Source organism: Entelurus aequoreus, linkage group LG06 (genome assembly GCF_033978785.1).
Source record: "Entelurus aequoreus isolate RoL-2023_Sb linkage group LG06, RoL_Eaeq_v1.1, whole genome shotgun sequence".
Taxonomy (NCBI): domain Eukaryota; kingdom Metazoa; phylum Chordata; class Actinopteri; order Syngnathiformes; family Syngnathidae; genus Entelurus; species Entelurus aequoreus.
In genome coordinates this window covers 62,762,436-62,789,433 of record NC_084736.1, presented here as the reverse complement: position 1 = coordinate 62,789,433, position 26,998 = coordinate 62,762,436, and the positions used below count along the sequence as shown (strand labels likewise).

Sequence of the window (26,998 nt, the reverse complement as noted above, 5' to 3'; positions counted from 1 at the left end):
AAAGGGGTGTAGATCCATTCCTTCTTTCAAAGCCGCTTTTACTCATAACTGGGAATAGACAAAGCCTTTTACTTTTTTTGCATTTTCATGCAATATTTTGGTCTTTTGATTCCTACTTTCTGCATAGTACTGAGTTCCATCTGTATGTTTTTCAATGTTATATTGAGTTTAAAAAAAAAAAAAAAAAAAAGGGATTTCCATTGAAACAAGCTCAGGTTTTCTTATATAATTTCATTTTAGTTGACCTTGTACCAGTGAATCTGTACTGTCATTAAACTAACTAAATTCTTCAATCAATCACATTTAATTTATATCACTGAAGTATTTAAATTACTAGTCTGTTAAACCTGAATCGTAGAAAAAAATTCATAAACTGACAACGGCATTGTTTTTGTTTTTGCAAAAATGTGCATATTTCAAACTTTAAAAGTACTGCTTTGGGCACCGTTTAGATAGATAGATAGATAGATAGATAGATAGATAGATAGATAGATAGATAGATAGATAGATAGATAGATAGATAGATAGATAGATAGATAGATAGATAGATAGATAGATAGATAGATAGATAGATAGATAGATAGATAGATAGATAGATAGATAGATAGATAGATAGATAGATAGATAGATAGATAGATAGATAGATAGATAGATAGATAGATAGATAGATAGATAGATAGATAGATAGATAGATGGATGGATGGATGGATGGATGGATGGATGGATGGATGGATGGATGGATGGATGGATGGATGGATGGATGGATGGATGGATGGATGGATGGATGGATGGATGGATGGATGGATGGATGGATGGATGGATGGATGGATGGATGGATGGATGGATGGATGGGTGGGTGGGTGGGTGGGTGGGTGGGTGGATGGATGGATGGATGGATGGATGGATGGATAGATAGATAGATAGATAGATAGATAGATAGATAGATAGATAGATAGATAGATAGATAGATAGATAGATAGATAGATAGACAGTTAGATAGATAGATAGATAGATAGATAGATAGATAGATAGATAGATAGATAGATAGATAGATAGATAGATAGATAGATAGATAGATAGATAGATAGATAGATAGATAGATAGATAGATAGATAGATAGATAGATAGATAGATAGATAGATAGATAGTACTTTATTGATTCCTTCAGGAGAGTTTCCTCAGAAAAATTTAAAATTCCAGCAGCAGTGTACACAATTGAGATCTAATTTAAAAAGTCAAAAGTAAATAATGGGGGAATACATGGAAACAAAATAGAAAAATATTACAATAAGAATACAAATAAAAAGCAACAATGAGAATACAAATCTAACAGTAAAATAAGAATATAACAAGAGAAACTAGGCAGTAGTGACCATGTTATGAAAAAGTATTGCACTGTTATTGCTTTGCATCCCCTTTCATCCTAGTACCCCCCTGCCCTCCGCCCCCAGATAGTTTAAGCACCAGCGCCATTTTTTTATGTATTGATTTGGTACTAGTGTCAGTTCAAATGTAAACGATACCCATCCCTAATTATGGCGCTATCCAATCGAGAGCAAAAAAAAGGATGAACAGCTACTGGACAACAAAATGTGCATTTACCGAGAATTTAGTGGTGAAGCCAATGTTTCTACTGTGTAACGAAGTAAACGCTGTTTCACAGGACTATAACATTCCAGACGAAACATCACAACTTTAACGCAGTCCATCCCCCGCTGATTATTGAGGACTGTGCGGTCATGTATTTTTAAATCTGGATAGGTGTAAGACTCTGGACTTGCCACAGTATAGGTAATATGAACCGCCACAAATAGATTTGGCGCTACCGATTAGGGAAAAGTATGTGTCGTATCTCTGCTCCAAATTCCCATGTTAGAAGTGATTGAGGACCACTGGAGTAAAAAAAAAATCAAACTTAATTTAAAAATGTGTTTCACAAAGTGACATTTGACTGTGAAAAGTACTACAAACAATTATTTATTTCCCTTGATAGATGCGTCGTGTCACAGCAATTGATCACCAACTAATAGTGGCCTCAGTATGTTTTTATTGGACGTCCCGAAAGAAACATTATTCAGTGTTTTTCCAGAAAGTATTTAGTGTACCGTATTTTACGGACTATAAGTCACAGTTTTTTTCATAGTTTGACTTATACTCAGGAGCGACTTATGTGTGAAATTATTAACACATTACCGTAAAATATCAAATAATATTATTTACCTCATTTACGTAAGAGACTAGACGTATAAGATTTCATGGGATTTAGCGATTAGGAGTGAGAGTGTTTGGTAAACGTATAGCATGTTCTATATGTTATAGTTATTTGAATGACTCTTACCATAATAGGTTACGTTAACATACCACGCACGTTCTCAGTTGGTTATTTATGCCTCATATAACGTACACTTTTTCAGCCTGTTGTTCACTATTCTTTATTTATTTTAAATTGCCTTTCAAATGTCTATTCTTGGTGTTGGGTTTTATCAAATAAATTTCCCCCAAAAATGTGACTTATACTCCAGTGCGACTTATATATGTTTTTTTTTCCTTCTTTATTATGCATCTTTATTTGCGACTTATACTCCAGAGCGACTTACAGTCCGAAAAATACGGTAATTGAAAAAAGAAGGCCACGTCACTTATAAATGTAATGCAGCACTTTACAAGCCAAGACACCATATTTGGTAACAAGTATCAGTTGAGAGGCAACCAGCAAAGAAAGGTAGTAGTGAAAGATCAAACAATACCTGTTATCATGAACTACAGCAGTGTGTTAACTCATGTGAGTACCGTATTTTTCGGAGTATAAGTCGCTCCGGAGTATAAGTCGCACCGGCCGAAAATGCATAATAAAGAAGGAAAAAAACATATATAAGTCGCACTGGAGTATAAGTCGCATTTTTTTGGGAAATGTATTTGATAAAACCCAACACCAAGAATAGACATTTGAAAGGCAATTTAAAATAAATAAAGAATAGTGAACAACAGGCTGAATAAGTGTACGTTATATGACGCATAAATAACCAACTGAGAACGTGCCTGGTATGTTAACGTAACATATTATGGTAAGAGTCATTCAAATAACTATAACATATAGAACATGCTATACGTTTACCAAACACTCTCACTCCTAATTGCTAAATCCCATGAAATCTTATACGTCTAGTCTCTTACGTGAATGAGCTAAATAATAATATTTGATATTTTACGGAAATGTGTTAATAATTTCACACATAAGTCGCTACTGAGTATAAGACGCACCCCCGGCCAAACTATGAAAAAAACTGTGACTTATAGTCCAAAAAATACGGTAATCCAAAAAATAATGATTGCAATAATAATTTTTAAATGCAGAATAATCACGCAATTTATTACGACAGCACATGCTCCTTTATATTAACTGTTGATGGTTACCTGAAAGGTGGCATGAGTTGTTACAGGTGAATGCATACTCAGGGAAAAAGACGAGCGAGGAGACTGTGTGCTCACAGGCTTATTTCACTCTAAAACACACCTTGTGTTACGCTTTGTGTCACGGTTGTGTTGGCCGTGACCCCAGGACGCAGGCAAAGTGCAGGTTAAGTGTATTTAGCAACAAAAAAGCAGGAAAGTGCACAAAAAGCTTGTCCTCTGGACGAGCCTGGATCGGGTGAGGGAGCCAGCGCTCAGACAAGGGAAGTGATGGCAAATGGAGGCAAAAAGGAACTGGGAGAACGAAAATAAGAAATTAATAATAAATGTCATGAAAGATCACGACACACTGACTGGACTTTGGATTAAACTGTTACCAAGTTTTGAGCAAATAAATGACGTACATTCAAGTAAAAAAAACAACCAATTATTATGGAAGCGAGTAATCCAACTTCAAAAGTGTGAAAAACATAATTGTTTGACAGCATTATTACGAATATAATGAGCATGAATATGTATTTTCTGCTGTTAATTATGAAAAATATTAAGCATTAAGCATTGGTACATTTAGACTCCACTAAGGAACATAGACGCCGATCCCGTGGGTGCTTCGGGCCCGAGCACCCACGCACAATGCCGAGCACCCACGTGGGATTGATTGCAACTATCAATCTTAAACAAAATGTTTGAAAAATCAATCTTGCATCCATCCATTTTCTACCGCTAGTCCCTTTCAGGGTCACGGGGGGTGCTGGAGCCTATCTCAGCTGCATTGTGGCGGAAGGCGGGTTACACCATGGAGAAGTCGCCACCTCATCTTATTGTTGTTAATTTTGTAGCGAGTTTGGTCTGATTTACACAATAAGACAATCACAAATCATATAGACTATAATTGGCAAAGCTTAACCGAGATCTCATTGTGCCCGATAACGAACTAATGACACATTCATCGTGACTTTAAACACGCTGCACACGAGCGAATGAAGAACATACTTACTCAACAGCCATACATGTCACACCATACCATGAATTGATTAACGTGGACCCCGACTTAAACAAGTTGAAAAACTTATTCGGGTGTTACCATTTAGTGGTCAATTGTACGGACTATGTACTGTACTCATAAAAGTCTCAATCAATCAATTACACCAAGGGTGGAAGTATGAACAACGCCAACACTGTCATAAACATGTGCCATATAGTGAAACCACACTAAACAACAATGACAAACGCATTTTGGAACAATATTTGCACCGCAACACAACATAAACACTACAGAACAAATTCCCAGAATTCCCTGCAGCACCAACTCTTCCGGGACGCTACAATATAAACAAACGCCATTGGTGGATCTCCACCTAACATCCACTGAAATGATACCAAGTACAATAGCGTATCTAGTCGATACTACTATGTTTACATCAATATTTTTTAACATCACAAAATCTTTTTTCGTTTTTTTTTTTAAATGTATATTATGTTTATAAACTCAGGAAATATGTCCCTGGACACATGAGGACTTTGAATATGATCAATGTATGATACTGTAACTACTCTGTATCGGATTGATACCCAAATTTGTGGTATCATCCAAAAGTAATGTATCCGAACAACAGAAGAATAAGTGATTATTACGTTTTAACAGAAGTGTAGATAGAACATGTTGAAACAGAAAATAAGCAGATATTAACAGTAAATGAACAAGTAGATTAATAATTCATAATAGAATGATAAATGATACAATATAGAATAGAATAGAATATAAAGTACTTTATTGATCCCTGGGGGAAATTCAGCACCACAGTTCGCTCACAATAGACTATAAACACTTAGGTATTTTTTACATGTGAATAATATAAATACAGTCTATTATACAGCATTATTCACATGTGAATAATATAAATACATTATACATTTAAGTACAGTCAATATGTTACTGCATACGTCAGCAGACTAATTAGGAGACTTTGTTTGCTTACTTCCTAATAAAAGAAAAGTTGTCTTGTATGTTCACTATTTTATTTAAGGACTACGTTGCAATAAGAAACATATGTTTAATGTACCCTAATCGCTAATTTTGTTAAAATAAAGCCAATAATGACATTTTTGTGGTCTCCTTTAGTTAGAAAAGTACTATAAAGTACCAAAATACTTTTGGTATCGGGACAACACTACACACCGAGCACCTATGCGCCTATGCTCAGGAATAATTGCAGTGTGTTAATGATAAATGCATTCATTCCTTCCAAAAACTTTTTACAAGTTTTCCTCTCGCCTGATGATATTGGTCAGTGGTCACTATCATGACCAAGTCCAGCAATATGGAGATATTCTGCCCTTAGGTAACAAACATGGAACAAGCATGGGTGCCCCTCTCTCGTCTTCTACTAGACTCCCTGCTTCTCCGGGATGGCCACCTTTGCTCTCCCTTCCCCCCTTCAAACACACACACACACACACACACACACACACACACACACACACACACACACACACACACACACACACACACACACACACACACGCACACACTGTCATCTACAATTAGACTCAAGAGTAACACCATAGGAGGAGCGTTGAAAGAGGATGAGGACATGGCTAACGCCAACAAACATTATTTTCCCACCCCAGGAAGGCGTGACCCTGCTCCGTGTGTGTCAACATAATCTCCTACTGTACATTGGTCGCCTCAATCCGAGCCAAAATACGGACCCTCCGTCGGTGTTGCATGCATGTCTGCTGCCGCGAGGGCCCAGGCGTGACAGTAAGAGACACAAGACTGCGCTTTAAGCAGTGTGTGCTCCTTATTGTCTGTGAGTGTGTTCTCACGGCTGATTTCGAGGACGATAATGACCAGATGCAGACCTCTCACACTTGGACTCGTTCTTTCCACTCCGACGGACTCACTCTGTCCTTAAGGAAAGGTCAAAGGCTGTCAGGGTCCTACAGGTCACCCAGGGGACTTCAGTGCACGCCTGTGTGGGTGTGTGTACAGTGACCATGAGAGGCAGATCAGAGAGGGCAGATGGGCAGACTCCATGCGTGTGTGTGTGTGTATGAATGTGTGTGTGTGTGTGCAGGGCAGGGGTTGGGTTTACCCTGTGGATTTTTTCCCACGCCTCCATCGCCTCTTATCCATCTGAGGACACATGCTGCATTGGGTGGGAGTGTGTGTGTGTGTGTGTGTGTAGGGGGGGTTAAGCATAGAATGTCATACTGTAAAGTCGTTTGTTTTTTTTCAAAAGCAGCTTGCAGTAATGTATGCATTCAAGCATATCCGAATGTGTTGCAAATGTGTGTGTATGAATCGATGCACTGGGTAACAGCCAGCGGCCCCCTTCTGTTCCCTCGCCGTGGTGTCCAATCACGCCGCAGCACAATATTCTAGGAGCAAACTCCAGCTGATCCCAGACCTGCTATCTGAGCAATTACCCAGAGTGCTTTGTGGCTGCATGGCAAGCTGGACGGGCTCATGCCCTCTGACACACAGCATTGAGAGGACTGTTTTTTTTTCTGACTGTTTGTACATATGTGTGAAGACGGTTGCACTGGCAAATGTGGAGGGGGTTGGGGTGGGGGTGGGGTCTGATGATGATGATGATGATAGACTTTTAGGAGGTTGGGAGAAGCAACGTGCAGCAACAGTGTGGCAATCCATATTTTGATTACTATTATTGCAACACACAAACACAAAACTACACTGTAAAAAAAATAAAACAATTTTATGGTTAATTTAGTCTAAATTTCTACTGTAATTTTTCTATTTTTTTTAAATAGTTTATAAAACTGTAGAATCGAAGACATTATCTGTAAATAAACAATCCGCCTGTTATTTTAAGTAATATGCCAGTAATGACAAACTATGTATATGTCTATTTTTTTACAGAAAAATACCAAATTAATTATACATAGCATTTTCTGTTTTCTTAAATTACTTTCAAATTCATGTAAAATTACAGTAATGATCTTTCATTAAATATGTAGCTTGTTATATAAAAGTCTATGTCCATACTAACAATCGAATAAAGGTATTTTTCTGCAGAACTGTTTGCATCGTCACTTTATTAAAGGTGGTTGATCTTAACAATTCAGAAAAAATCTGTAAAATTACGATATTTTTCCGCAAAACGTTTCATGAAAATTTCTGTAAATATAATGTTTTTGATCATTATTTGGTTTACAATGTTTTACTTAAATTTTATGGTTTTCGTTTGGCAGCCGTAGCTGCCAGTAGATGACCGTTTTTTTACATAATTTTTTTTTACAGTGTAGGTTGTGTCGAGCGTCATATAGTATTAGCACGGCAGGTTTACTTTTGTGTGCAATACAAATATTACATGAAACATCAACAATGTATCATAAAGCTTATCAGTTTCCACTAAGTTTAGTTTAGTACATTAAGAGTGTGTTTTCATTGTCAAAAGCTACTGTATAACCTTACATTAAGGTACCAACCACAGCGGTTGGTGGAGCTAGAAATAAATCATGTCTTTTTGTCGTTATAAAAAGTGTGTTTATTGTGTGTTGCATTTACTGCTCCAAACCGTGAAAAACAGAAGTGAACAGTACCATCTAGCAAAAACATGCAGTGAGTGTACAGTTTTGTTTGGTACAGCTTGGGATGTAAATAATAAAGGTGGCACTATATATGTGATCAATATGTAATTTTAGCAATATAATGGTACCTTGGTTTTTGTGAGTAAGCCGTTCCAAAAGCAATTTTTCCCATAAGAAATAATGTAAACCCAATTACCGTATTTTTCGGAGTATAAGTCGCACCGGAGTATAAGTCGCACCTGCCGAAAATGCATAATAAAGAAGGAAAAAAACATATATAAGTCGCACTGGAGCCCGGCCAAACTATGAAAAAAACTGTGACTTATAGTCCGAAAAATACGGTAATCTGTTTGAGAAACCCATAAATGTTAACACAAAACACGTTTTATTGAGAATAACTATAGTTTTGCAGGCAGAAAATAATGCAAAACACATATACTGTAAATGATGAATGAAGAGGATAAATGAACATCTAACATCCCTTTTATTGATTAGTTTGCTGGTGACACACAGACGCCACATTTGTATTTTGGTACACATTTGTTCTCATTGTGTTTCTTAACGTCTTTATCAAAGTGCTGGCACTCTCAACTTTATTTGGTCCCATGGTGGCTTACTTCATACATGGATATGCAAACTACAGGGTGACCCAGAAAAAAACTGACACAAATACTTGACTTTTTTTTTTTTTTTTCAGGGTATACAAGTTGACTTTGTGCATTAAATATTGGAACAATAGTCTCCCCAAACATGTCTTGAAGAAGACATATTGCCTGGAGGCCTATTTCTCCAACAAATCATACACTGTGGTGCAAGCATATTTTCTGAGAATGTTTTTCGGTGTCATAATGCTTCTTTAAAAAGCAGAATTTATGACTGGCTTATGAAGTTCAGAGAGTACAAAACTGCACAAAAATGTACTTGGAGTTTAATTATTGCTATTTCACATAAGGTGAAGAAATTGCTAAATAAAAATAAGTGTATATTTTTTATAAGTCACTCGTGCAGGGAAGCCACAAAACTGATATATGAACATTTACATTTTTTTTTAAATGTAATGAACTGTTAGGGGAACATACTTTTTATGATGAAGCGTATGCAGCACTTGGCTTCACTGTAACCACGGTGGGAGACGAGGAACGACCGGTGTGTTGTTTCCCTTAATGGTAATAAGCTTACAATGTTATCTAGAGGTATGGTTACAATTTTCTACTCAAATTATACTATTTGTAGTCACGGTGAAGAGCGCAAATTTTTTCTTATTCCTGGGGGGTGAGTAACAGAAACAAATTGAGAAGCACTGGAATGGGTGCAGATATTTTAAGTTTTTACTTCTTTCTGCTCTTTTTCATTCATGATTTATTTTTATGTCGTATCAATTATTTTTATTTAATATTGAGTGAATTAAACAATTCTGTTGCTTCAATTAATCGTTGTTGAGTGTAACTAATAAAAATTGCTGAGTGCCTGGAACTTTAAATATGTGTTCATAGCTTCAGCGTGGCTGCTGCAATAGAGTGGTGTACATCTGTGTGGTGGGTGTGTTATCTGTGTGGTGAAGAACAGCTTGAGTTTTTTTTTAAAATTATTTTTATTAAATCCGACATTTTAAAAGGGCAATTTCAATGTTGATGATGTGCATTTATTAAAAAATAGATATAAAGGCATCATATATATATATATATATATATATGTATGTATATGTATATATATACACACACACACACACACACACGCATGCACACATACGTGTCTTGTATTTAGTAAGTATTGAATTTGTATTTGTCTTCTCAATTGGTTTGTAAAATGTTCTATCCTAAGTATTGTAAAATTGGGATTAGGTTGGAGTTGGGTTTGCTCTATTGTCTTTTATTAGACTGACGACATGTGTGATTTTTGTAAATAATTTGTAAAAATATTTTCAAAAAAATATTTTCTAAATATATATATATATATATATATATACATATATATATATATATATATATATATATATATATATATATATATATATATATATATATATATATCAATAACTGAACATTTAAGGTTATGAGTGAATAAAAACAGGCTTTTTCTCTGTATCATGGGCACTTTAGCTACGTACAGAGCGTTTTTCACTGTGCTTTTTTCAGTTCAGTTTAGTTCAGTTCAGTTTCAGTTTATTTCGAACATGCATACGATACAAAGTAATGCATCACACAATTCCAGTTGTTTCATTACAGCATGTCCGAAAAGGAGTAGGAAGAAGCAGAGCTTATTTAATCCTACCCCTTTTCATACTATAGCAATTTTATCCCATTTCCTTGTTCTCTGTAACAGAACAGTGAACCAATAAATAATAAATAAATAATATACCATAGTAAGCAAAGAAATATTAAATACATAAATACTCTTTGTCTCAATAGAAAAAAAAAGGAAACGTTTTTCTCATCATACATGGTACCCTCTCTAATGATTCCACCACAGTAAGCTGAATTTTAGTGGGAGTCTGTTGTCGGTTGTTACGGTCTTGGTCACCTCGTAAAAAGTAGCATTTCCCGCACTCGGTTTTACGCTTTGATATCAGATGTATGAAAAACTGCTCTCTTTTTAAACAGACTTTGCAAAGTGCATTGGCGTCTTTTGCTGCAAATAAACTATTATATCTAAACCATTGACAACATTTTTATTTTCTTTGGAACAAACTTCTCGCTCTCATTTACATTTTTTTCCCATTTGCTTACACACAATTTTACTAACTGTGTGTCTTTTTCCAAAAGGATTTACACACTTTTCCAAAAACAACATTCAATTTTCTTAATTCCTAGATTATTTGCAAAATGACACACTTCGGTCAAAACATATGCCCATTCATCAAAATAAAGCAAGCATTTGTAAAAATGCAGTTTTATTGTCATCTCACTCACACAGACTTCAAATGATAAGACACTATTGGAGTGAGTTACCCAGAACAGCGATAAATACAAAACACATTTGTAAAAACCCTATTTTACTATAAAAAATCACATGTTTGGGACATTTTGCCTGACCTTTTTAGCATATGTAATGAATGATTACTGTAACTTGACAAAATATATTGGCAAATCCATAGCAATCGTCATTGTTTACTTTGAAGTGGGCCTACATGTAAGGACCTAAAGAGAAAGTAAATAATATCCTGTAATCTTTTCAGGAACTGCTCAACAATGATGCTGCAAACTGCAAATATGTATTGTTACCACAGTCAGGTAAAGGGACATATCCCAGTAGTCAACAATGACATGCAGTACAAATTACTGTAAAATCTGAGACAAATAAAAATGACAGCATAGAGTATAGGCGACATGTGCAGACTTAGGCAACAGCAACTCTATGAAAGAACGTACAGTACTCAAAAACCTCAGTTACTGATTCTAATCATCACCTTCCCGTCTAGCTGGATCAGGCCATAGTATTTTATCCACATCACATGTGCAAGATGGGAAGGTGTGTGTAAAGCAGTGGTCCCCAACCACCAGGCCGCGGACCGATTGGTACCGGGCCGTGCAAGTAATTAAAAAAAAAATATATATATATTTTTTAATTAAATCAACATAAAAAACACAATATATACATATTGTGTATGTGTATGTCAATATAGATCAATACAGTCTGCAGGGATACAGTCCGTAAGCACACATGATTGTATTTCTTTATGAAAAAAATAAAAAAATAAATAAATAAATAAACCCCCCCCCCCCCCCCCCCCGGTCCGTGGGACACATTTTCAAGCGTTGACCGGTCCCCAGCTACAAAAAGGTTGGGGACCACTGGTGTAAAGCATTGTGTGTAATATTTTGCAAAAACTGTGAAGCAGAGTCTATGCCTAATATTAGGCAAATCTGCACAGTGGTTTTGTTTACTGTGTGTAGACTTTGTTAACTGTGTGAAAATGTCAAATTTAGTGTGCAAGCAATTGGAAAAAACTGTATGTTAGCATTATCCATGTTTTGCTGGGCTTGTGAATCTCAGCTAAGGAAGTTAGAGGGAGGTTGGAAGCTCTTGAAGCTCATGGGGGCAAAAAGATGCGTTAGCAAGAGGAGAAAAACATACATTTTTTAATCTTTTAAATTTTCTGCTACAAAAAACCTGCACTTATTGATAAAATAAATTTTTTGCCCAGGTCTATACTCGATTACTAAAATAATAAATAGCTGCAGCACTCAGAGGTAAAGCAGCAAATTCCCAATAGTTCTCAATTTCAGGCCACACCTTATGTTACTGGTACAGTTGTTAATTAATATCTGAGGGAGAAAAGATTATTTATATTTCTAGAATGTAAAAAAAATGGGTACTGAGTATTTGCCAGGTACAGCGTAGAACAGGGGTGTCAAACTCATTTTAGATCGGGGGCCACCTGGAGAAAAATCTACTCCCAAGTGGGCCGGACTGGTAAAATCACGGCACGCTAACTTAAAAATAAAGACAACTTCAGGTTGTTTTCTTTGTTTAAAAATAGAACAAGCACATTCTGAAAATGTACAAATCATAATGTTGTTGTTGTCTTTTTACAATAGTATTCTATCTTTATTTGTCGTTATTTATAGTTTTTGAATAAATTATGTGATAATGTTTATCAGTCAACTCATTGTTGTTAATTTTCAATCTATCAAGATAAAAAAAATGATATCAAAATCAAATTACAGGACGTTATTTATGTAGTTTGCTCATTTTCCTCGACTGGTGCACTAAAATCATGTGGTTTATTTTTTTTTTTTTACATATGTAGCATAATCTACAAAGATACAACAAATTGCTATTGTGACATCTAGTGGACACATTTAGAACAGCTGTTTCTTTCTTTTATTCCAAAATTTTGGCTCATTTTTATACTTGGCAAACTCATCCCGCGGGTCGGATAAAACCTGTTCGCGGGCCGGGCCGTACGTTTGAATTAAGAATTAAGAACCCCTCTATATCATCAATGCATGGTGTTCAGTTGCACTGATGCCAGACATCCACATAGAACAAGGCGAGGCAGGCGTCTGAGTCAGAAAGAGGCCAAAAAAAGAATAGAAGCTGTATGGAAGAGGGATGAAAGCGACTGAAAATGAGTTTGTAGAGGAGCGGATAGTACGCCGCTCTTCACTGAGTTTTAGATGTTTCATGCAGCAAGTACGACGACACACTGCTCGAGTCCATTTGAATCCATAGGCAGTGGCAGCGTTTCTTTGATTTCAACGGGACAGTATGACGCGCAAACATGAGAGGAGGCACAAGGGAGACAACCCAAGCAGCAGTTGAGCGCGCAATTCCCAGCAGTGTGTCTTAATTCACTCAGCAATCACGCCACCAGAAGTTTTCGCTGTGTTTTTTCATCATCAGCGGGTGGAGGGGAGGGGAAAAAAAATACTTGTTTCTCTCTCTCTCTCTCTCGGCTATATAAGATGAGGAAGAGTATTGCAGCGAGATGGAAATAGATCATGAAAAAGCGAAACCGGAATGATTTCCAAGTCACACGGCAACTTACAGCACGGAGGAAGACTCAGAGACGAGCGTCGATGTCAAACAGACTGAAGTGGAAGGGATGGCGAATAGTGATAAGATCATTCGGAGTATGTAGACATCTAAGACCAGCGCCAGGCGTGTTCACATTTAACAAGGAGGGGATGAGGAAAGTGCTGATCTCCTTTATTTCCCCACAAGATATCTAGTTAACTTCGAAAGAAGCGGTGCATATTTTTAATAAAGTGCAGGAGACACCACCCACATTCATCCCCGACAAGTCAACCCCTGGGACCGCAGGAGTTTTGTTTGCCTTTCTGAAGTGCCTCACGCTGGCAAAAGTTAGGATGGAAAGTGATATCAATTGTTCCCTAAGCTGCGATACTACACCGCCAAGCTCACTCATGTTATTGGCACTCTATGCAATTATGGGTGTGCTTTTTTTCTGTTTTGGAGCCATCATACTGCACATAGGCGCTGATCTACATTTCTGCCAGTGGGTGATCGGTGTGTGTGTGTATTAGTGTTGTCCCGATACCAATATTTTGGTACCGGTACCAAAAGTATTTCGGTACTTTTCTAAATAAAGGGGGCCACAAAAAATGTCATTATTGGCTTTATTTTAACAAAAAAATCTTACGGTACATTAAACATATGTTTCTTATTGCAATTTTGTCCTTAAATAAAATAGTGAACATAGAATAGAATAGAATGGACTTTATTGTCATTATATCTGCATATAACGAGATTAAGGACTCCAACTTAAGGTGCGGTAGTGGGAACAAATACGGGGTAAAAAATAAATTACACAAGAGGTAATAAAGAAAAAACTAACAATTGAAATAAACAGACTACTATCCAATAAAAATAATAAGCAATCCTGTACAATATACAAAACACTATAGAAATACAAAATACTGTACAATATACAGAACAAGACAAGAGTACCGGAGTAATAAATAACAATCAGTGATCGGATGTATTGCACTCGAAGGGTAATTTGGTACAGTAGGGTATTAGGGTAGGATATTGTATAGGGGTGAATTATTATTATAAGTTAGAGTTCAAACATACAAGACAACTTGTCTTTTAGTAGTAAGTAAACAAACAAAGGCTCCTAATGTAGCTGCTGACGTATGCAGTAACATATTGTGTCATTTATCAATCTATTATTTTGTCAAAATTATTAAGGACAAGTGGTAGAAAATGAATTATTCATCTCCTTGTTCATTTACTGTTAATATCTGCTTATTTTCCCTTTCAACATGTTCTATCTACACTTCTGTTAAAATGTAATAATCACTTATTCTTCTGTTGTTTGATACTTTACATTAGTTTTGGATGATACCACAAATTTGGATATCAATCCGATACCAAGTAGTTACAGGATCATACATTGGTCATATTCAAAGTCCTCATGTGTCCGGGGACATATTTCCTGAGTTTATAAACATAATATAAATTTAAAAAAAAACGAAAGAAGATTTTGTGATGTTAATAAATATCGATGAAATCATAGTAGTATCGACTAGATATGCTACTGTACGTGGTATCATTACAATGGATATTAGGTGTACATCCACCAATGGCGTTTGTTTATATTGTAGCGTCCCGGAAGAGTTGGTGCTGCAGGGAATTCTGGTAATTTGTTCTGTAGTGTTTATGTTGTGTTGCGGTGCAAATATAGTTTCACTATATGGCACATGTTTATGACAGTGTTGGCATTGTTCATGTTGCCACCCTTAGTGTGACATGTATGGCTGTTGAGTAAGTATGCCCTTCATTCACTCATGTGCATTGTGTTCAAAGTCAAGATGATTGTGTCATTAGTTCATTGTCAGGCACAATTGAATCTTGTTTAGGCTTTGATAATTATAGACTATAAGATATGTGAGTTTTTATCATGTATAGCGGTCCAATTCCGCCACAAACTTAACAACAACAAGATTGATTATTCAAAAACTATTTCAGAGGTTAAAATTTGCCTTCAATCCCACGTAGGTTCTCGGTAGTGATGGGTTGATGAGGGGTCATGAAGCGTTTCGACACATTGCAAAACTGTATTGATACTGTGTCACTAAATATTGACATCTGCTGGACATTAAAAATCCCTACAGGCAACCTATGGACCGACTCAACTGACACTGATTTTATGACCTAGTATATACAACAATATAAACCAAGTCATTGTATTTCATTTAGGATTAGTTCATATCTTCATTTAAATAAAAATATATTTGTATCTTTTTTAGATACAGTCAATAAATAATGGGAACATGTGTCATAACATGGAAATCTAAGAGAACGTGTCGTGACTGAGGATGTTTGTGGACTGGGAATTTTTTTTTTTTACACATTTCTATTAAAAAAAAACAGTTTTTCCAACGTATAAAATTTTAGACGATTTCTCTTCTTAGTTATTATTTCTCCGGCTGTAGAAAAGACCCGCTCACAGGGCACAGAGGCGGCGTCAGTGCGACACAGTTCGCGTATCGGTCACGTGACCGAAACAGCTGATGATCGGTCACGTGACTTTCTAAAAGCGGTACGCGCTTTTTTTTTCCACAGGGTTTTGCTCTATGAGCTCGACGCATGCGCCGATGCATCACTAGTTCTCGGCAATGTCCGCGGGTGCTCGGGCCCCGAAGCACCCACGGGATCGGCGCCTATGCTACTGCAGGCTGAATGAATGAAACATGCATGTCCAATCTGCCTCTTCTCAGCTCTAACGCACAAGCTGAACATTTCCAGCAACACCTAGTGGACTAGATTTGCTGTACATGATTTATGTGGACAAAAAAAGTCATGCCACTGTGTACATTTCTAGTCAGCGTGCGATAAGATGAATTACTGAGAAGATACTAGCGCTCGGCTGTCCCCCCACCCCACCCCAAGTAGTGCACAGTAGATAATTAGGACTCTATTTAAAGAGGGGCAGCCCAGGAAATACACAGGAGATCCTCACTTCATTAAAAATCAATTATGATAACACACGTGCCGGTGCAATATAGCCCTCATGGCCACAATCAGATACGCACACGTGCTGCAGCTATTTGGCCTTGTTATTTCTGAAGTTGTCTTTTCCTTTCTATCTCTCTCTCTCTCTCTCATGCGATTGAGACTGATCCTCCTCTTAGCTGAGGAATCGCCAACATTGCAGTCCTGCTCTTACATAACAACCTCGGGATAACACTCGCACTGTCGCTGGTCAACCGAGCTGTCAGTCACTCAGCTCAGAGGAGAGGAGATCCTTCTCCAACAGCAGGAAGGAGGAGAACGGCACCAAACTTATACAACAATGTCGAGGCCCATCTCTTATGTGCTAATACTAATAGTCTTATGTCCCTTAATTGGTTCCAGACATAACCGCGATGCAAACATTTTGGCCAAGTAGAAATCATTAATTGTAAATAAAATATTTCAATTAGAGATGTCCGATAATATTGGGCTGCCGATATTATCAGCCGATAAATTCTTTAAAATGTAATATCGGAAATTATCGGTTCGGAAATTATCGGTATAGGTTTCAAAAAGTAAAATGTATGACTTTTTAAAACGCAGCTGTACGTAGTGGTACACAGACGTAGGGAGAAGTACAGAGCGCCAATGAACCTTAAAGGCACTGCCTTTGCGTGCCGGTCCAATCACATAATACATACGGCTTTTCACACACTCAAGTGAATGCAAGGCATACTTGGTCAACAGCCATACAGGTCACACTGAGGGTGGCCGTATAAACAACTTTAACACTGTTACAAATATGCGCCACACTGTGAACCCACACCAAACAAGAATGCCAAACACATTTCGGGAGAACATCCGCACCGTAACACAACATAAACACAACAGAACAAATACCCAGAACCCCTTGCAGCACTAACTCTTCCGGGACGCTACAATATAAACCCCCTGCTACCTCCTACCCCCCGCCCCCCACCTCAACCCCGCCCATCTCAACCTCCTCATGCTCTCTCAGGGAGAGCATGTCCCAAATTCCAAGCTGCTGTTTTGAGGCATGTTAAAAAAAAAAAAATGCACTTTGTGTCTTCAATAATAAATATGGCAGTGCCATGTTGGCATTTTTTTTCCATAACTTGAGTTGATTTATTTTGGAAAACCTTTTTACATTGTTTAATGCATCCAGCGGGGCATCACAACAAAATTAGGCATAATAATGTGTTAATTCCACGAATGTATATATCGGTATCGGTTGATATCGGAATCGGTAATTAAGAGTTGGACAATATCGGAATATCGGATATCGGCAAAAAAGTCATTATCGGACATCTCTAATTTCAATGGTTACAGCATAAAAACCTGCTTTTCTACCTTCTAAATACATTTTTCAACATTATGAGAGCCCTTTAGACATAACATAGAAATAACACCCTGTAGTCACCTTTACACTCTTCGATTTCATATAGCATGGATACTAAACTAAATTGTTTTGGGGACCACATTTCTAGGAATCTAATGACAGAGGGGCCAGATTTCGGAGAACTGCAGCGTCCTCCACGGAAGACATTTTATTTTGGTCTGTTTATGTTATAGAAATGCTCTGCTGATTTTAAGCACCTTCTGCAAAAAAGCTAGTCAAACAACATATCTATGACGGCATAGGTGTGTTTTTTTTAAGAATCTGCTGCAAAAATGTGAGAACTCTTACAAGTTTTTAGTTCTAAACTTGGGCCACCAGTAGGGACGGCGTGGTGCCGTTGGGAGAGTGGCCGTGCCAGAAACCTGAGAGTTCCTGGTTCGATCCCCAGCTTCTACCAACCAACTTAGTCATGTCTGTTGTGTGAATTGAGCAAGACACTGCTCCTGATGGGTCGTGGTTAGCGCCTTGCATGGCAGCTCCCGCCATCAGTGTGTGACTGTGTGTGAATGGGTGAATGTGGAAATAGAAAAGTGCTATACAAGTATAACCCATTTACCATTTACCAGTTGAATAGCTCAAATGATGAAAGAGAGAACTAAAGCGGAACCTTGAAGAACACCACTAAAGACGTTGAGCAATTGACTACTGACTGCATCTGAAGCTACAACAACATAAATCAAATTACAAAAAAAAAATGTAAATGCCAAAAAGGAGAGAAATTAAAAGGGTGCTTTAAGAAACGACTCAGTGATGTAAATCATAAATTTGGACACCAGTGTTCTATGTTTGCTAGCAAGGTACAAATGTCAAGTGGTCCAAGTTCCTCTATAAAACCGGAGCACCCTATTGTTTTAGGAATTTGCTGCAAAAAATGTTTATCTCACAAGTTTTGAACTGAATTCGGGGGCCAATATGTTGTCATTTCTGGGCAGGATTTGCCCCCTGGGCCGCCAGTTGAATAGAACTACAATATATTATTGGTTTCTGAGGCTGAGCCGACTAGTGGCCAAGATACAGAACAGCAAGCGCTGATCGGTTTGGTTCCATCTAGTGGCCAATACTGCTGTAGTATTTGTTTGTCCTCTAGTTAATTTAGCTACGTTTATGCTTAAACATGCTTAATTTAGTCTAAAAGGGAATAGGCTGATTATGATTCCATCCATTTTCTACCCCTTGTCCCTCTCGGGGTCGCGGGGGTGTTGGAGCCTATCACAGCTGCATTCGGGCGAGTACACCCTGGACAAGTCGCCACCTCATCGCAGGGCCAACACAGACAGACAACATTCACACTCACATTCACACACTAGGGCCAATTTAGTGTTGCCAATCAACCTATCCCCAGGTGCATGTCTTTGGAAGTGGGAGGAAGGCAGGGTACCCGGAGGGAACCTACAGAGTCACGGGGAGAACACGCAAACTCCGCATAGAAAGACCCCGAACCCGCCTTCTTATTGTGAGGCACACACACTAACCCCTGTACCACCGTGCTGCCGGATGGGCTTATTAGCAACACTAAATTGAGTGTGAATGTTGTCTGTCTATCTGTGTTGGCCCTGCAATGAGGAGGCGACTCGTCCAGGGTGTCCGCCTTCCGCCCAAATGCAACTGGGACTGGCTCCAGCCCCACCTCAACCCTGAGATGGATAAGCGGTAGAAAATTGATGGTTGGGAAGGTTCTAGAACAGTGGTTCTTAACCTTGTTGGATGTATCGAACCCCACCAGTTTCATATGCGCACTCACCGAACCCTTCTTTAGTGAAAAATAAAATGTTAGTTTTTTTCAAATTTAAGAAAAAGTCATATGTTTTTTTTATTGGTGCACAAATTGAACCGTGCATTAACATCACCTTGTTCAAAGAACAAAACCAACACAGTGCATGAACTCACAACAAATTACACACCTTACACACATTACCATGAATTGATTAACATGGACCCGCGACTTAAACAAGTTGAAAAACTTATTCGGGTGTTACCATTTAGTGGTCAATTGTACGGATTATGTACTGTACTGTGTTGACTGTACTGTTTCATATAATGTATTCTCTTCCTTTGCAATCTGCTAGTAAACGTTTCAATTGATCAATCAAACAACCTGCAAATCAGATGGAAAATTAGAGGGAACATTGTTTGGGGGTATCCATAATACGCCGATAGGGAGAAGTTTTTATTTACACGATAAGTCGGATGTGTCTTTACCTCTGTGGCGGAGGCTCCACCGAACCACTAGGGTTCGATCGAACCCACCCAGGTTAAGAACCACTGTTCTAGAATAATCTTTAAAAATGTTTATAAAAGTCTGCGATGTGAAGCCGCAATGTTATAAGGGCGAGGTGGCAAGGGACGACTATACCGGGATTTTAAGAAACACTTACAGAAAATGCCTTCTGATGTCAAAATAATCAAGTGGAATCTAATTCTCGCATATCTGACACTCTAGCACAGTGGTTCTTAACCTTGTTGGAGGTACCGAACCCCACCAGTTTCATATGCGCATTCACCGAACCCTTCTTTAGTAAAAAATGAAATGGTTTTTTTTCAAATTCAAGACAAAGTTACCGTAATTTCCGGACTATAAGCCGCTACTTTTTCCCCTCGTTCTGGTCCCTGCGGCTTATACAAGGGTGCGGCTTATTTACGGCCTGTTCTTCTCCGACACCGACGAAGAGGATTTCGGTGGTTTTAGTACGCAGGAGGAAGACGATGACACAATGATTAAAGACTGACTTTTCATATACCGGTAGGCTGGTTATTTTGATAACGTACAGGCGAGCACTTTGTATTACTTTGCACCGTTGTATTATTTGTACTCTGCACGAATGCTGTTCGCCATGTCAAAGATGTGAAAGTTTGATTGAATGATTGAAAGATTTATTGTTAATAAATGGGACGCTTTGCGTTCCCAAACAGTCATCTCTGTCCCGACAATCCCCTCCGTGGTAGCAGGAACCCCTATATACTACGGTAATTACACATCAAAACCCTGCGGCTTATAGTCGGGTGCGGCTTATATATGGAGCAATCTGTATTTTCCCCTAAATTTAGCTGGTGCGGCTTATAGTCAGGTGCGGCTTATAGTCCGGAAATTACGGTATATGTTTTTGGTAACACTTTAGTATGGGGAACATATTCTAAGTAACAAAGACTTCATTTAAAACATGTTGGACACTAGGGGAACAAATTCTAAGTAACAAAGACTTAATTTAGAGTTATTTGGTTAGGGTTAGGGTTAGGGTTAGAGGGTTAGGGCCAGGGTTAGAGGGTTAGGGTTATAATAAGGCCATACCGCATAAGGCATTAATAAGTACTTAATAATGACTAGTTAAGAGCCAATATGTTACTAATTTGCATGTTAATAAGCAACTAATTAATGGTGAATATGCTCCCCATACTAAAGTGTTACCATGTTTTTTTACTGGTGCACAAAATGAACTGTGCATGAACATCACCTTGTTCAAAGAACAAAACCAACACAGTGCATAAACTCACAACAAATTACACACCTGCAAACCAGTCAGCTGTTGCCGTATCCGTAATACGCCGATAGGTAGAAGTTTTTATTTACACGATGAGTCAGGTGTGTCTTGACCTCCGCCGAACCCCTGAGCCCGACTCACCGAACCCCTAGGGTTCGATCGAACCCAGGTTAAGAACCACTGCTCTAGCAGCATCAGGTGATTAATTTATTGGCCCTCCACAAAGTTGTAGTTTTCGTGAAATCTTGTTTACTAACTTTACGTAAACACACAACAATCAAAACATAATCTTCTTGGTTGAGGATAAAGAATAGACTGCCAGACTACTGTTTCTTCTTCAGATATGTTTGTAGTAGAGCCATGATAGTGTTTTTGCCTAAAGTTTAACGTTTCAAATAAGCACACACATATCTTAATGCTGCTATAATCCACCTGTGCACCTGGAAGCAAACATTGTTCAGTGTAATAAGAAGTGGGAGTCATTTGCTTAACAATCCCTAAAGCCTCAGTAACTGTCGGGGGAGGGTCAAACAGGACATGCTGTGACATCACTTCCTTTAAGAGTGGGACAGCTTAGCACATCATCGTTGTGACAGCCAGACGAGTGCAGCGAGTGGGTGGTCACCCTGGCAACAGCAATGCTGTCATGACCATCTCTCTGTATCCTACCTGACAGTCCCCACAGGCAATGAGCGCTGCACGCACGCAAACATTCGACAATACGCACACCCACACACACTTTTGCAAACATGCACACACGTGCTTATACACTTGCCTTGTCTATGTATTTGTGGAAAAACTCACTAAGACCCTCTGTGGAAAACAAACGCGGCACTAAAACAATGCACATGCCCACACGCTCGAGCTCCTTTGGGCATAATTATGCAGTACAATCTCCCATGGGGTTGGAAGACATACAGAGATGTATAGTCAAAATACTGTAATCACTGCAGCAGAGCTGTAAACCTATGGTGGAAAAACATAAATATTATCTACATCAGCATGATGAACTGTATCATAAACTACGAGACGTTATTGTTTTGTATTGTCCTGGACACAACTGACCTTTTTACAGGCTATTATTACTGTCTTAGAAGCCATGTTATTGACTTACTCATAAATGTATGTATCATCTGTGTAGTGTATCATCCCAGTCCAGTGCACTCTGACCCATTTTAGAGCCAGTAGAGCAGGAATGGGTGGAAATGGGTCAGGACTTTAGCGGCACCACAACTCGCAGCATGAGCAATGCTAGATTTAGCAAAAAGTATGCAGTGATCCATATGATACACTAGTGACAGTCACTCACAGACTATGAAGCTCAAAACACATCTACTTTTTGCATAAGAATCTGCAATGAGGCACGTAAATAGACTACTAAAACCCAAAAAATAACAATGTGTAACACAGTAGACTGTATTCAAGGCCAATAGGGGACCCATCCATCCATCCATTTTCTACCGCTTGTCCCTTTCGGGGTCACGGGGGGTGTTGGAGCCAATCTCAGCAGCATTCGGGCGGTAGGCAGGGTACACCCTGGACAAGTCGCCACCTCATCGCAGGGCAAACACAGATAGATAGACAACATTCACACTCACATTCACACACTAGGGCCAATTTAGTGTTGCCAATCAACCTATCCCCAGGTGCAAGGACGATACAGGAAAATCTTGCTCTATTAGTGCTTTCAACTAGGGTATCCGATCAACCCTTGAAAAACTAAATAGTCCTGCATTAGGCTGCAACGATTAATTGATTAATTTGATCAGGAAAAAAGGTTTAATTTATAATTTGTTGCTTCGATTAATTGTTTAATGAGTGTAACTAATAAAACTGATAAAATACTGACTGCATGAGGTGTGCAGAACTTTAAATACATGAACATACATTTCTGCATAGCTACTGCAATAGCACGCTCATGGGCGCACTGGTTTGTGTGTGCCGTGATCTGTGTAGCAATGAACATAGATTTTATTTTATAGCCACATATAAAAAGTTAAATTTCAATGTTGCTGATGTGCATTTATTAGAAAAAAAATCAAGGTTATGACAAGCAGAAAAAAAAAAATGTATTATTTATTTTATTTGTATTTATTTGTTTCTCGTGTATTCGTATTGCTTCAAAGTATGCATACAAAATCGTGTTTGAGTCAAATACTATACAAAAAAAAAATACTATAAAAAATGATAAAGGCAACAGGTAAGGTCCCTTATTTTTTTATCAGGGAGTTGGCAACCCTACTTACAATAGAGTCAAACATTTAAAATGTAAACTTGTGTTGTGTACAGCACTAATGTAAAATTAAACCATCAGTTGGAGCAAAAACTCTGCAAAGTGCTACTAGCCCCTCTCTGTAACTACCCAATCGCTGAGACAGACAAAACTGTCCCAATTGATCCGCATATAGGATTATCTAATTATACCTACTGCACACTCATTCGTACACACAGCTGTTTAAGTTGTTGGCTCACATTGACTTAAACATGCTGCATAAATATGAATATGGAGCACTTACACACTCACTTGCTATTTTATCACAATTTAAGGTAGACCCCTTGATATTTTGGTTACCTGATTAAGCTACTGCATATTGGGGTATAGCGTCAGTCAATTATACACTGCTGGAAACTACATACACATGACAAATGAATACCTCTCTGACAAAAGCAGCTGAAATATTGATACGGCTCTTATTTTGGAATAATTATATTGAGCAATTCAGCACGTGTACTAATGCTGTGCTCGCTTTACAAATAAAGACCACTAGAGTAAAAAATAACAGCCTAAAAAAATACACATTACATCCATTTTCTAATACAGGAACATGTTTTAAAATGAGTTGGATAGAAATGTGTTGTTTTGTTTAATGTGCAGTGAATTTAAATATAAGTCATACAAATGGCAGATAAAGAGGAAAACAGTAATGTCCATTTGAGCTATTCATGAATTTCTTAGAATTTCTCAATTTCTTGATAGAATATGCATCGGGCTCACAGTTGTATGGCTATCTTTGAGATTAAACAGTGTTACGCACATCCAGCTCGATGGGAAATAATTTAGGATTAGATAGGCTGCATATAATCTCTTTAGAGAGTGTGCCATCTCAGCAGACACACCTGCCTATCTCTGCCTGCATCAATCACTTAACTGAAACCGCGGCTTTCTCTTGACGATGGATGATAAGCTCAAATACACAAGCGACAGGTGCTCTTGCTTGTTACATTGAAACAGGTTCCGTCGTTTATGTGCTGTATATGGAGCTGCCGATACACAGTGAGTAATATTACTAAGAAATTAGTGAGATATTACAATGACATGTAGTTCAGTTACTAAGTATGGGTGTGTATGGTTTTAGATTAGGGGTGTGCACACTTTTTCCACCGAGGGCTGCACACTGAAAAATCAAAGCATGCAGGGCCATTTTGATATTTTTTCATTTTCAAAACCAATACAATATATTGATTTATTTTCAACCTTTTGGGCTCCCATTAAGTGTGGTCCTGGAGACCCGTCATACTTTTTTTTTTTTTTTAAATAAGTCACGTCTTATTTATTGTTGAACGCTTACATCTGTAGATCATCTTCAGATCTATCGTTCGATATAAAAATGTTATATATATATATATATGTGTATATATATATATATATATATATATATATATATATATATATATATATATATATATATACATATATATATATATATATATATATATATATATATATATATATATATATATATATATATATATATATATATATATATATATATAATTTTTTTATGTTTAATGCCCCTTTTGTTTAAGAAAAGCTGTTTTGTTATGGCAAAAACACAAAATATAGTGGAATATTTGATGTGACATATTTGGAGCCTTAAATAGGTAAATAATTCATAACAATATTGATTTAGATCCATTATAATTTTTTGAGCAATGACAGTTAAAAACTCCCACTACATTTCTCAGGGTTTCAAAAGGGCCCCACTCATAAAATTATTAAAAATAAGTCATACTTTTTTTTTTTACTTTGAACGCTTACATTTCTAGACCAACTTCAGATCTATCCATTGATTACATGTTTTTATAAAAATGTTATTTAGCTTTGTATTGTTTACTTTATGCCCTTTTGTCATAGAAAACTTTGTTTTTATGGCAAACACATGCAATAGTTTCAGCCAAAAATTATTTCAAAGTGTAATAGATGATGTGAAGTAATTGGAGCCTTCAATAGGTCAATAATTCATAACAACATTGATTGTGATTCATTACTATTTTTTGAGCAATGACAACCTGCATGGCATCTATGTGTTACTAGAGTCAACATTGCAACTTTTCCTCATTACATTTGATTCCACTGTTTTTGATCATACTAGTTTTAGAATGTGGTGCAGGGCGTGAAAAAATTAGCTGCGGGCCGCAATTTGGACACATCTGGTGTAATTAGTTAAAGGTGTAGGTGGTTAAACAACAAATGTAGTCCTTTACTGATGTAACATGTTTTGTTATTATGAGCAACATTACTAACCAGCAAGGGGCGTTTCCTTCTAGTGGAACCTGAAGAAGAGACACACAGTTGGCACCAAGGTGTTTGAATGGGCTTGTGCTTTTGAGCGTGCATGCGGTCCTCAATGTTACAGTCATTAGAAAAAACTCCTGCAAAGACATACACAAGGTCCACATGTCACACTGCCCTTGTGAAGTTGTTTTTTTTATAACTCTTAGACATACAAGTAGTACACGCACACACACTTCACTGTGGTTTTACAGCCAACTAGATTATGTGATGTTTTTCTAATCCAACCCTTCAATAAGCCCACCGACATAGCTCTAAAAATATGTACACTCAAGTCACCATGTTAAGCTCAGTACATCTTGTGTCCTTGCAGTGTGCTTTACTGTACATCCAGTGTTTAACATTGCTCCTTTTTTTTATTTAATTGCAGCCCAAATCGAAGTTATACCATGCAAAATCTGCGGAGACAAATCATCAGGAATCCACTATGGAGTTATCACATGTGAAGGATGTAAGGTAAGAAAAGGCATACCATAAGGTTAGCCATTTAGCTCAGGTACCTATGAGTCTGTATTAACTTTCTGTGTGTGCATGTGCAACCAGGGATTCTTTAGAAGGAGTCAGCAGAACAATGCGGCCTACTCCTGTCCCCGACAGAGGAACTGCCTCATCGACAGAACAAACCGCAACCGATGCCAACACTGCCGCCTGCAGAAATGTCTTGCCCTAGGAATGTCCAGAGATGGTGAGACCCTATTTGTGTCCCGAAACTAACAATCATTAAAAGGCCTACTGAAATTAGATTTTCTTATTTAAACGGGGATAGCAGATCCATTCTATGTGTCATACTTGATCATTTCGCGATATTGCCATATTTTTGCAGAAAGGATTTAGTAGAGAACATCGACGATAAAGTTCGCAACTTTTGGTCGCTGATAAAAAAGCCTTGCCTGTACCGGAAGTGGCATGACGTCACAGGTTGTGGAGCTCCTCACATCTGCACATTGTTTACAATCATGGCCACAAGCAGAGAGAGCGATTCGGACCGAGAAAGCGACAATTTCCCCATTAATTTGAGCGAGGATGAAAGATTCGTGGATGAGGAAAGTGAGAGTGAAGGACTAGAGGGCAGTGGAAGCGATTCAGATAGGGAAGATGCTGTGAGAGGCGGGTGGGACCTGATATTCAGCTGGTAAT

At 37.9% G+C, this 26,998-nt stretch overlaps 1 protein-coding gene across 2 annotated transcripts in view; it reads left to right on the top strand.

Moving 5' to 3' along the window:
• Positions 1-26,998, top strand: part of rorb (RAR-related orphan receptor B) — a 60,205-nt gene that overhangs the window by 19,438 nt on the left and 13,769 nt on the right. The window contains exons 1-3 of one of the 2 annotated variants that reach the window (XM_062051185.1): positions 24,461-24,562; positions 26,232-26,317; positions 26,405-26,546. In XM_062051185.1, coding sequence (XP_061907169.1) covers positions 24,466-24,562; positions 26,232-26,317; positions 26,405-26,546 — 325 coding nt within the window. In that variant the 5' untranslated portion in view covers positions 24,461-24,465. Of the gene's footprint in view, positions 1-24,460; positions 24,563-26,231; positions 26,318-26,404; positions 26,547-26,998 lie in introns of those variants that run through there. The other variant, XM_062051186.1, reaches the window with a different exon arrangement.